This window comes from Antechinus flavipes, chromosome 6, assembly GCF_016432865.1.
Source record: "Antechinus flavipes isolate AdamAnt ecotype Samford, QLD, Australia chromosome 6, AdamAnt_v2, whole genome shotgun sequence".
Taxonomy (NCBI): Eukaryota; Metazoa; Chordata; class Mammalia; order Dasyuromorphia; family Dasyuridae; genus Antechinus; species Antechinus flavipes.
In genome coordinates this window covers 158,901,268-158,913,349 of record NC_067403.1, presented here as the reverse complement: position 1 = coordinate 158,913,349, position 12,082 = coordinate 158,901,268, and the positions used below count along the sequence as shown (strand labels likewise).

The window sequence follows — 12,082 nt, the reverse complement described above, 5'->3', positions numbered from 1 at the left end:
TAACGTTCAGGACATATCTCTTTGACAATACGAAAGTTCCAATGCAATTGGCAGAACAATTGAAGATATGGGAGATCTGCTAAATCCAAGCTCTAAAAGCTAACTCTAAAATCTAATTTTTTTTTCTTTCCTTGTGGTAACAAAGAGAAAGGAAACAGGGAAATACTAGTAGCTTGGCTATCACACAATTACTTATTTTTTTGTTGAAAATAAGTCAACGCAGCAGTTGCGATGGTAATGGTGGTCACATGCTGGCAAAAGAATGGGAAGAAAAGTGGATAAGAACGAAACGAGAAAGAAAGTTACGTTATCAGAAAACTCTCTGGGGCCACGAAGGGTTTAGAGACATCTATAGCTTTTAAAAGCAACAAATTAATTTACACAATTCTGGGGGAGCTCAGATGGCCCTTAATTATCACTTCAAAAGAAAGAGCCACAGGGCCAAGCCTCGCCTGCTGTGGCTGCAGCCCCATTAACTCCATTTTACTTGTCTCTCCTACTGCCATCTCCACCCTAGTCAGTCAGAGGTGCGTGCCTGAGTTGGGGGTGAGAGGAGAAAAAGAAATCGCGGGGAGAAAAGCTGCTAGTCCATAAATGGACAGTTTTCCTCTTACTTTTCTTTCTCCCCTCAGCTACCTCTCTCCCCAGTCTCTCCTCCCCTCCTTCCAGTTTTCTGAACGCAATTACTGACAGCACTTGCTAGCCCACAAGCAACAGCCACACGGTCATCTATTCCCAGCCATTCCCGGAGATTCTCCGGGTACGATCTCTGCAGCAGCTGTTGCCCAGCCTAGTGCAGTCGGTCCAACTCTAGGTGAGGAGGGGAAGGGCTGGAGCTGGAGGCTGGCAGCCTCTGCTTGTACAAGTCTAAGATCTGTGCTGGTTCTTCTTTCTCTGCTCCCTCAGCCATTCAGAAGGCTTGGCCCTTTCCAAAGTGATGGCAATAGCTACTTTGTCGTCACCTGGAGCACAGTCCTATTGGAGGCGGTGGTCACGCCCCCCCCTTCAGTCTATTCTTCCCCCTTCTCCTCCCTCTGAGTGACGTCTTTCAAAGTTCTCTCCCCCCACCCCAAGCAATACAGTCCCCCCTTCAGCTAAAGGGAGGTAGGGAGTGATGCAAATGTTTTATTACCTTTGAGAGCTTCATCTAAACTGTCAGGAACTGAGAGGAAGAAGGGAAGAAAAAGGAGAGAGAGAGAGAGAGAGAGAGAGAGAGAGAGAGAGAGAGAGAGAGAGATTGTAGCCTCATCTAAACAGAAGCCTAAGATAAAAGGAGAAAGAAAGCAAGGAAAGGAAAAGGGCACGAAAAGGAGAGAGGGCGTGTTTTGGAAACCTCTCGGGAGTAGTGGCCTTGGTTACCAAACCCGTTTGTAAAAGTAATGCTTGGAGTGAATACAAGAAAAGGAGAAGGAGAAAGGAAACGCTCCAACAGCAGGGACTTAGGCTGTAACTGAAGTCGCCAAACTTTCCCCTTTTATTCTTTTATCACAATATTATTCAGGATTTTTTTTTTTTTTGTGTGTGTGTGTGTTTGTGTTTGTGTTTCTTTTCCTTCCTTGCTTTCTTTTTGTTTTTAAAAAGAGATTGAAACTTTCTGCTTCCGAACACCAAGAAATCGAGGACATGGCAAGGTGTTGAAGCCCTGGAAAAGTGGTCGTCTCCGTTTTTACTGCCTCCTGGTACTTGCCTAGAATAAGGCTGAAATTCCGGACCCACACCGAGAGGCTGTATCCCACTTATCCCTTGATTCGTCTGCTCCAAGACAGCGAATACCAAGGGCAGATCAACAACGCCGCGGACAGGGTGGCAGTACCTGAAGACAACTCTCATTTAACTGGCTTAATTAAAGAGACGCTTTGAACCTTCTGAAGGAAAGAGAAAGAGCTCCCCGCCCCCACCTCCATTTCTAACATCAAAGCGGACTAGTCTGGGCTCTAACTTTGTACTAAAGTAGCGGTAACTACGTTTTTGTTGGCCTCTCTCCAGAAAAACATGAGAAGAAACGAATTTTGAGACTCGGTGTCTGCGGAAAGAAAAGCGTGAAATCCAGAGACCTAGGAGAGAATTTACGACTAGTGCAAAATAACCTGAGCCCTAATCTTTTCCTCCTCTTTACGCAAGAAAATCAGAAAGAGGGAGAGAAAGGGAGAGGGAGAGAGAGAGAGCGAGAGAGAGAGAAAGAGAGAGAGAGAGAGAGAGAGAGAGAGAGAGAGAGAGAGAGAGAGCGCGAGAGCGAGAGCCACAGACAGGCATAGAGAGAGATAGAGACAGAGACACACAGAAAGAGACTTAGAGAGAAAAACCATTCGAAGAAGAGTGATTCCCTTTTCCCCTTTTTGTAAGATTGCCCCCTCCCCCTGCACCGCTGGGCCCTTCGTAGCTTGTGGTGGGCTCAGCAGTGTGGGTTTTTCTTTCCTCTCCTCCTGGGAGTTTCGGGATCAGCTCCATCAGGCTTGTCCAAAGAGGGTCTGCAGCCTCTCATCCGACCTCAGCCCTCCGTCCGACCCCCGAGGAGCCCCGAGAGCTTAGGGCCCCTCGGATTCTTGACTCCACGCTACCCTGTGAGCCTGTGGGTCCGGCCTCCGCGCTCAGCTGTGGGATGTTAGCTGTGGGGCCTATGGAGGGCACCCGGCAGAGCGCGTTCCTGCTGAGCAGCCCGCCCCTGGCTGCCCTGCACAGCATGGCTGAGATGAAGACCCCGCTGTACCCGGCCGCCTACCCACCGCTCCCGACGGGGCCCCCGGCATCCTCTTCCCCATCTTCCTCCTCCTCTTCGTCGTCCTCCTCGCCCTCCCCACCCTTGGGTGCCCATAACCCCGCTGGCCTCAAACCCCCGACCTCAGGGGGACTCTCCTCTCTGGGCAGCCCCCCACAGCAGCTCTCGGCTGCCACACCGCATGGCATCAACGACATACTGAGCCGGCCTTCCATGCCCCTGACCTCCGGGGCCTCCCTGCCCTCCGCCTCGCCCTCCGGCTCCTCCTCTTCTTCTTCCTCTTCTGCCTCCTCTTCTGCCTCTTCTGCCTCCTCCTCTTCTTCCTCCTCCTCAGCTGCAGCCGCCGCAGCTGCTGCAGCTGCAGCCGCAGCCGCCTCTTCTCCGGCTGGGCTCCTGGCCGGCCTGCCTCGCTTCAGTAGCCTTAGCCCCCCACCTCCTCCCCCTGGCCTCTACTTCAGCCCCAGTGCCGCCGCAGTGGCAGCTGTTGGCAGGTACCCCAAACCCCTGGCGGAGCTTCCTGGCCGGACCCCCATCTTCTGGCCTGGGGTGATGCAGAGTCCTCCTTGGAGAGATGCCCGACTTGCTTGCACCCCTCGTGAGTATTACTTCCTTATATTTTGCTTACACATATTATCGCATACACATATTATATTTTTAAAAAAATCTCTTTCTCACATTCATCCTTCAACTCTTTCATCCTCCCCACCCTCCCCGTTGTTGCATCTTATACAGTTTGGACGGGAATAAGTGAATAAGTTTAGGCTAGGCACTGAAATGGGAAGAGAGGCTGGGGGGGGGGGGTGAGGAAAGGTTGAAACAAGGCTACAGACTTTCCGAGCCGCGGTAGTTACTTATGGCATTGTCACCTTTGACTGGAGGTAAATCTCAAGAAGCAGGTGCGTGATTATGAGTGGTAGAAAAGGCGAGGACCGGGAGGCGGGGGACAGGGAAGGCGGGGGTAGTTGTTACTTGGGAAAACATTGACCATAGGTATAGCACCATTTTCTGCTGTGTTTAGCCCTGTAACCTATGGATTCATTCCTTTCTGGGTTGTTCAAGTCCTGCCTGGTTATGGACACTACTTGGGTGGGCAGGGAGGGGAAGACTGGTCAACCCTTAGTCAGAGGCCGCCTTTGCCTGTGGTTCTGCTGGCGGATTTAAGGACTCCTCCCAATTCCCTTCTTGGAAGGCCCTTGGTGGGAGGTGGGGGTGGGGGTGGGTAGGGGACTGAACTGCAAAAGAGTTCACTAAGTTGGACTGCACCGAAGGCCCCCGAGAGGAATGTGTTTATTTGCATGTAAACCACGGTGTCATTTTATTCTTCCTTCACCTCCCCGCCCCTCTCTCGCCTTGGGTAAATTTGGCCACCAGCGAACCCATTGTTGACCTACTAGCCACTCTGAGAGGAAGGCAATAATGGTTAAATCGAGACAGCCCTTTGGTTCTAATGTTTCCCCTCTCCAGTCAGCTACTTAGGACGTTGAACAGCTCTTACTTCTGCTCTGTTCACTTATGTCTCCACACCGCAAGTGCTGTTCTGTAGATTCGGTCGCACGCTTCTTCTTTTCCCCTCCCTTCTTCTCCCTTCTGGTTTTCAGAACCAACTCGGTTAATCCTTATGTTCATTAAAAGGAGAGTAAATTCCCAACTTTCCAAGACAGGAATGGGGAGTAGGATGAAGAGGAAGGAGAGAATAACTAGGGAGAAACAAGAGAAATAAAAAGCCTAGTCCCCAAGTATTCCCTTGGAAAAAACTGTCTCCTGTCTCCCACCATTTCCCTAAAACATCACATTTTACTCCTCCCTCCTTCCTCTCCCTCTCCATCCTCAGTGAATGAAGTTTCTCACCCCCCTCCCCATTCTGCTTTATTTTTATTTTGATTGCGTCGCCCACGTTATTTAACTCTCAAGCGTTCTCGGTTCTTTTTGTGAGACTGAATATTTGTAGGTTACAAGAGCTTAGGAGATAATGCTTTAGAAAAAGGCACCAGAGTTGGAAATAGGTATATAGGATGAAGAGAGGTATGAAGGGAGGTCCTTCTTATGCCGGCAATTTGATCTTTTTAAAGACACTATTAACAAAAGCAAAACAAACACACAGTGGAGACGAATGAAGTTACAGGTTTCTTTGGATGATTTATATGTAGAAATAATAGACGTATAGCTAGAAAGGATCTCAGAAATCATCTGGTATAAGAGTTTTTAGAACTTGTTTAAATTTTTTTTTATATTTGAATTTCAATATAAGTGGTTTCCTTTGAAATACTAATTTTTAAACTATATTCATTAAAAAAACACCATTATTTTAAAAGTGGTTCCATAGGCTTTATCAGGGAGCCATGAAACAAAAAAGAATGCCTGATCCAGTTAAGGCAAAAGAGGCCCATTGAGATCCAGTGATTTGTCCAAGATCACAGGCTAGCAAGTGGCAAAGGTGATCCAAGAATATGTTTCCATATCCCTCATTCATGATTTTTCCCACAATACAACATTTATTTGCAATGAAAACACATCACGTTTCTTATTATTTCCATTCATTTTCCAGGATAAATGGAAGCCAGAAAAATATGTATAATGAAATATTAGAAAGGGTTTGGGCTGCAACTTCTTGTTAATTGACTGTATCTTTTCCAATTTGGCCCAGACAGATTTTCCACAACGAGGAACAATCTTTGCCCTTGTTCAATTTGATTTGCTTGTGAGTGGGTGACTAATATTATAAAAAATAAAGCATTATAAAAGCAGTTAATAGAAACATATTGTTCCATAATCACTATTGGTGACTCTAGGGAATTTTCTCTGTGACAGAACAAGGTTTATTTTCCCAGGAGAAAATGTTTTGTTTTGTTTTTTGTTTTTCGAAAGTTCAGTCATATTTTGAATGAACTATTTAATCTCCTGTCTTCATCCTTTCCCATCCATTATTTCAGATCAAAGTTCAATTTTGCTGGACAAAGATGGGAAGAGGAAACATACAAGACCCACGTTCTCAGGGCAGCAGATTTTCGCTCTGGAAAAGACTTTTGAACAAACGAAATACTTGGCGGGACCCGAAAGAGCTAGGCTGGCTTATTCTCTGGGGATGACGGAGAGTCAAGTCAAGGTGAGCTTCTGAAGTAGAACTTTACAAGAAGGTTGTGGCCTTGAGCATGAAAGAGAGTGTAGTAAAAGAAGGGCAAATTAGCAACCAAGCAAGCAAGCAAATAAACTAAAAACCCTCCCCCCCCCAAAAAAAAAACACAAACCAAGCCATCATCACCAGCAGCAGCAGCAACAACAACAACAAAGCTATCTGCATATGGAAGTTAAAAAGCACTTGTTCTTAAAACAATTGATCAAAAATAATCCAAACTATACCTTTAAAATAAGGTTAATCTGGATAGCAATGGACATCCCATAAAGGCATTACCAAAACATCTGTACTGTTTATTTTTAGATAGCTCCTTTTTATTTCTTCCATAAAGCTTTCTGGTACTTTTGATGGTCAGGCATCTTGTGCTTGTATAAGCTTGTTCTTTCCAGGATTTTATTCTTGGAGCACACATTGCAGTGTGTGCAGAGCCATAATTTTAACAATAATGAGTATTGTTTATATGTATGTTTACCAAAAGACATGCATGTTTATGATGAGCAATGAAAGTAATATGAAAAACTGAAACAATATCGAGTTCAGAGAGAAAAGTCTAGAGTTGGGGAAAATTATTTTCTACCTACAGGAATCAACCTTATCTTTGTGTGTTATGCTTTGTATTATCTTCCGATAGTATCTTTAAAATGCAAACTGATCCTGTTTTCAAAAAGAATAATTCCCTTATTCCTGTGTTTCAAATGAGTCTCTTTTCCAGTTATTTCAGTTTTAGAAATGGGGAGAGGGGAAGAGAAAGAGAGTGCACATTGACTTAGAGTATATAGAGTAGTTATTGTGGGTACTAGATTTCAAGTTTATTTTCTGTTGCACTCCCTTTATGGTCTGTTCTGTTTCCTTTGGGGGGTGGGGGTGGTGTTTATACCGAGCCTTGCCAAGATGCTCTGTTTTAATTGATTCTGTCATCTATTCCCTAAATTAAAGCCCAAACATCATTAATATTAGCTAATGTTACCATTCAATAATACTTTTTAAAAAATCAACAAGCAGGTTTAGAAATTAATTTTAAATAGCACTTTGCATTTTAGTCCAGGCTACTTTCTACTTCAAAATGTATTTTTACACTTCGAGGTTGGTTTACCTCCATACCACAGTTGCCTAGAGATCCTCATTTGTCACTGTAAATCCATCTAAATAGCCAGGAGTGAATTATTGTCACCAATACAATGAAAATCACAGCCCCTCTCCTCACAATTCTGCTCCTTGGAATAAAATACATAACGGATGGGAAAACATAAAGAGAGGCCAATTCACAGGACCCACTATAATTTATTGCATATTGCTGATGGCTCAGATTAAAATATATTCATCCAGGACTGTGTCATCTATTTGGTGGAAAAAATTCTTTCTAGGCATTGAATATCTTTAGGTTTGGCTTTTTTTGTTCTTTCACACACACATATATATATTGTTCAACAATATCAAAATGATGAGTTGATAGGATATGGTCATTTTTTAAGACAGATATTTTAGGTTTTTTGAAAAAAAATAGGTAATCTCAAGACAAGTCTTAAGCAACCAACCTCAGAGTTAATTTTTAAAACTAGAAATAAATCTACATTACAAAAAAGCTACAGGTTTTTGTTTTTATTTTTTGGGGGGAGAGAGTGCCCTCAACTTCTTTGATTGTGCTGAGAAATGAATAAATTGGCATGTTTATGTAGGTTACTTTGGGGATTTAACAGAAGCTCTTACTTTGCATTTTAGGATAGCTACCAAACGGACAAATTCTGGGGAATGGGAGGAAGGGGAGGAGAGTAATTTACATAGTCTCTGGATGAGTACTCAGTTCTGCGATTAGACAAATTAAAAAGCCTTATGTCTAAAAGGGAAAGAGAGAAGAAAAATTGTAGTGAACTATTTAAGAATTTCCCATTCCCTCCAACACGAACTTTGGAGGATATTTTGAGATTCCTTCAAATAAGAAAATAAACAAAAATAAAGGCATTTATGACAATAATTAAAAAGAAAAAAATGGAGTGAAATGTAGGAAGAAAAAAAATCATCAAATTAGTCTCTGTCTCTCTCAACGCATATTTTTTCAAGTTATCTAATTTTAGTTTTACTCTTCTGAGCAATCACATGGTGACAGGATCAACAACTGTGCATTTCTTAGCCTTGACTACTGCTATAAGTTTGCAATTGATGACTCCAAAGAACAGGGACAGACTGTCGGGCAAAATGAGTTAGCTTTCTAGAGGAGGGGGTGGCTGAATGTCAATGGGTGACACTGTGAGTGACAAACTGCACTGGAAACCTTAATATTCGCTCTGATTTCTTTTTTTTTCTCTCTCTATCCTCTTGCCACCATTTTCTCCCGCTTTTCTCCGCCGGCTTTTCTGCTGTCTCCTGTCAAACTTTGGACAAATCCTCTTCCTATTCCTCCCTCCTGCTCCCGGTCCTGCAGGTTTGGTTTCAGAACCGTCGGACCAAGTGGAGGAAGAAACACGCAGCCGAAATGGCCACAGCCAAGAAGAAGCAGGACTCCGAAACCGAACGGCTGAAGGGGGCCTCGGAGAACGAGGAGGAAGACGACGATTACAACAAGCCTTTGGATCCCAATTCCGACGACGAGAAAATCACCCAATTGTTGAAGAAACACAAGTCCAGCAGCAGCAGCCTACTCGTGCACACGTCAGAGAATGAAAACTCCTCTTAAAGCTTCCACTTGCGCAGTCCAGAGCCCCACGCCACTCCGCCCCAAACCACCTCATCTCCTCATTTCACCTCATCCCCTCGTTTGACCCCAGCCCAGCCCAATCTCATCCTGTCCCGTCCCTACTGGTGAAAGTGCCAGTCCCCAATGCACTCACCGCACCCCCAACGCACACAATCACTCATGAACCAACAAATGCTCCCAGAACCTTCCACCCACTTCGGCCAGGGTGGAGCTAGCCTGACCCGCTAGCAAAAGAGCAGAGAGGATGGGACCCGGCCCAGTGTTTTCGCTTTGCCGCTTCTCCGCCTCAGGACACCCCCAAGTCCTCACCCTCCCCAACCCTCCCAAGAGCACTGAGGACTCAATCCCGGTTAAGGGAGGACATTTGCTATTTTCTGAGATGTATATGTATATTTTTCTAAACCCTATAAGTGATGGGAAGAGACTCGGAGACATCCAAACACGCAAAGCAAATAAACAAATAACCGAACCAAGCCCCCTTCCCCCAGCCCTACCCCCGGTCACCCTCTGGACCGTTATCTCCCACCCTGCGGCTCCCCGCCCCCGCGTCTTACCCCAGAGCTCTTACTACTGTTTTCCTCCCCCGCAAGCAGGGAGGGAGTGGGAGAAGGAATTGTTGTTATTGTAGAGGAGCCACCTGCAGCGCCTAGGCCCTTCTTCTGGGACCACCGAGTCGCGCCAGCTGCAGGACTGGATGGGAAGAGGGACCGGTTCTCAGCCACAAACTGCAGTTGGAACTAAAGTAACGTGTTGAAGGCTCTTTGTAAATAAATCGTGAGTCATACTGACTAGAAGTTCATTTTACTGCGAATATTTAAAATGTAAAGCATCTTTTTTTTTTGTATAAAAATATAGTTCTACCTGCCCCCTTTGAAATTAATATTCCCCTTCAGTTTTGAAGTTTTTAAAAGATATATCAAAGAGAAGCGTCTTTTCTCCCTGCCTTTTTGCTTTTTTCCTTTTCTATTTGATTACTGCCTTTCCTATTTCTCCTACCCTTATCACTTTTCCCTTCCCTTTTGATTTGTGCTATATTCTTTGTGTCTCTGTCTGCCTGCCTGTCTCCGTGTCTCTGTTTCTGTCTCTTTCTCTTTGAGATCGGGTCACCTTATCTTTCCCAGCCTGGAAGCTCTGGGATCACTCCTGGCTAGATCCCACTGCTGATCCCTATAGAAGTTTTGACCTTGGCCCGGGTACTCTCTTCTTAGGCAGCTCCTAGGTCCTGGTGCCGGACTTACTTCGGACACGTACCCACTTTCAACCTTCCTGTAGCTCAGAATTCTTGAGCTCAAGCGATTCACCAATCTCGGCCTCCCCTTAGCAGGGTCACAGGCGTGCATCAACCACGCCTGCCAAGGTTCCCAATGTAAGGACATTAGTTTATGAGATGGAGCTCCGCTACAGCTGAGGCCTGCTCAGTCTCTGTTGAGCCACAGCCCTGCCACTCTCATTCTATTCTGAAATCAGACTTTGATTTGTTGCTATTTATTAGTTATAATAAAAGGGGTTTGGGGAAGGACAGCATAAAATAGCTTGTGTTTTAATTTCATTCCTTTCCGATAAATGCGTGTTAAGGTAGATGTTGGGAAGTGTTGCAACCACTCTCAATCGGAAATATAAGAATCCATTTAGTTACTGTAATTGAATTTGAAGTGTGTTTTTGTATCATAAAGAATACTAGAGAATATGTAAATTGTTTCCTTTTAAGCTAATAATCATGGTATATTAGCATCTTTAACCTTTATTAATTTATATAAAAATTCGGTTTGTAAAGAGAAGAAAACCTTTGCTAAACCAGTTCAATGTAATGCACTTTCTGTTTTAAAAGGATAAATCAATTAAAACCAGTTCGAAGTCGTCTGTTGCCTCTAATGAAAGGAGGGGTACAGATCATATGATCTCATCAGAGATCTCAAATAATAAAGCTTACTGAAAGAAAAAAAATACCATTTCAGATCGGTTTCTTGAGGGGATTCCCAAGGGTTCTTTAATTTTTGTCGGGGGTGGTAATGGTGAAGCCACATTTCCAGGATATGTGGATTAGGAAGATTAGAAACCCAGCCCCGTCCATCAGGTTCCTTTGAAAGACTCCGAATGGTATTTTAGGCCTACGTTGTCTAATTTTTCTCCGATTGCTTTCTCTTCTCTCTCCCCTCCCCCCTCTTTCCCGAGGGTGTCCCATGAGGACTCCGGGAAGTACTCATTTCCATATATCTGAGATAGAATGCTCAGTCAAACACCAAGTCAGAGGAGCGGGCAGCAAGGCCCGGGAGCGGCAGGGGCTGTCGCATCTCTGCCTGGGTTTAACATTTTCCTAACTGAAAGATGAGTGAGGCAGACTGATTTCATTCAAGTTGCGAGTTGGGGATGGGGCGAACAGAGACATATTAAAGAAACATACCTTGACGTGAAACAAGTTCTGATATGATTTAGGCATCTTTTTGTCTGATTTCTTTTAAACAAACGATAAGAGAAAATGAAATTCATTTATCTTAAGTTTTTAAACCCAGTGAACTGTAGAAAGGGAGAAAAAAAGGAGGGAACAGAAGATTAAAAAAAAAAACAGGTTTTCCTATCAAACTTTTCAAAATATAGAAAATACTGCTCGTTTATTTTTTTTGGTCTTCTCCAGAAAAGAAAATAATAAATAAAAAATGGAAATGGATGGTAGAAAATATTGTACAACCTATTTCTTATGTACATCAGAGAGAAAGAATACATGTTTTCCTGACTCTTTCTGATATTTCCCGGAGATTTAGACTTTCCAAACTATAAACTAGGTTAAGCATCCTATAGCGAAGAGGTTGTGCGATGTGTTCCTGTGTTTGTGCATTTAGAGACAGTTGTCTTGAAGGAGATTTCATTTCTTTTTAGTGAATCATGATTCATGTTATTACATCCAAATACTAAGTACAACTTTATCCTCTTCTTCCGAATTTTGAGATAGAAATAGAGAAGATAAACATATTATTATGAAGCCACTTCATCATTCTCACAAAATAGATCCTAATGTTACTAATATTTAAAAAAAATCCATTCTGAAAAATCATCAAATTTCTTCCTACCCCAAATTCCACTATCAAAATAATTAAAATTGCAATAATAAGAATACATAAACCAATCTAAAATATGATATCTACACTGAAAAAATATTTTAAAAGTGGAATAAAGAAATTAAGCTGACTTTTGTAGAAAGAACAACTACAGATCTTATTCATCCTAAAACAAAAGCAAAACTTGCCTCTTAAATCTCCCAAAGACTTAACATATCCGGAACTTCAGCAACTTTAACTGAGACCATCTGCCATCGTGTGTGACCTGATGGCCAGGATTATAATACTTCAGTCCTGTATAGAAGTGAAAGGGAGGTGGGGAAAAGGATAGTAGATAGATAACCCAGTGTGAGATGTGTATCTGTGAATTAGATTAGGTTAGTGTTATCAGAACAATTTGCTTTGTGTTTTCTCCTCCAGCTGATGGTCTTAGTTACTTTATAGTTAATTTACTCTGGGGAGAAGCCCAGTCACCAGTTGCAATTGCC

The 12,082-nt window shown here is 43.4% G+C and overlaps 1 protein-coding gene across 1 annotated transcript; it reads left to right on the top strand.

Annotated features, from left to right (window-relative positions):
- The first annotated feature begins 2,233 nt into the window (after positions 1-2,233).
- On the top strand, positions 2,234-10,460 carry NKX6-1 (NK6 homeobox 1). Its single transcript, XM_051965850.1, has 3 exons — positions 2,234-3,311; positions 5,647-5,819; positions 8,269-10,460. The coding sequence occupies exons 1-3, from the start codon at positions 2,600-2,602 to the stop codon at positions 8,518-8,520; spliced, it is 1,137 nt and encodes a 378-aa protein (XP_051821810.1). The 5' UTR covers positions 2,234-2,599; the 3' UTR covers positions 8,521-10,460.
- The last annotated feature ends 1,622 nt before the right edge of the window (positions 10,461-12,082 follow it).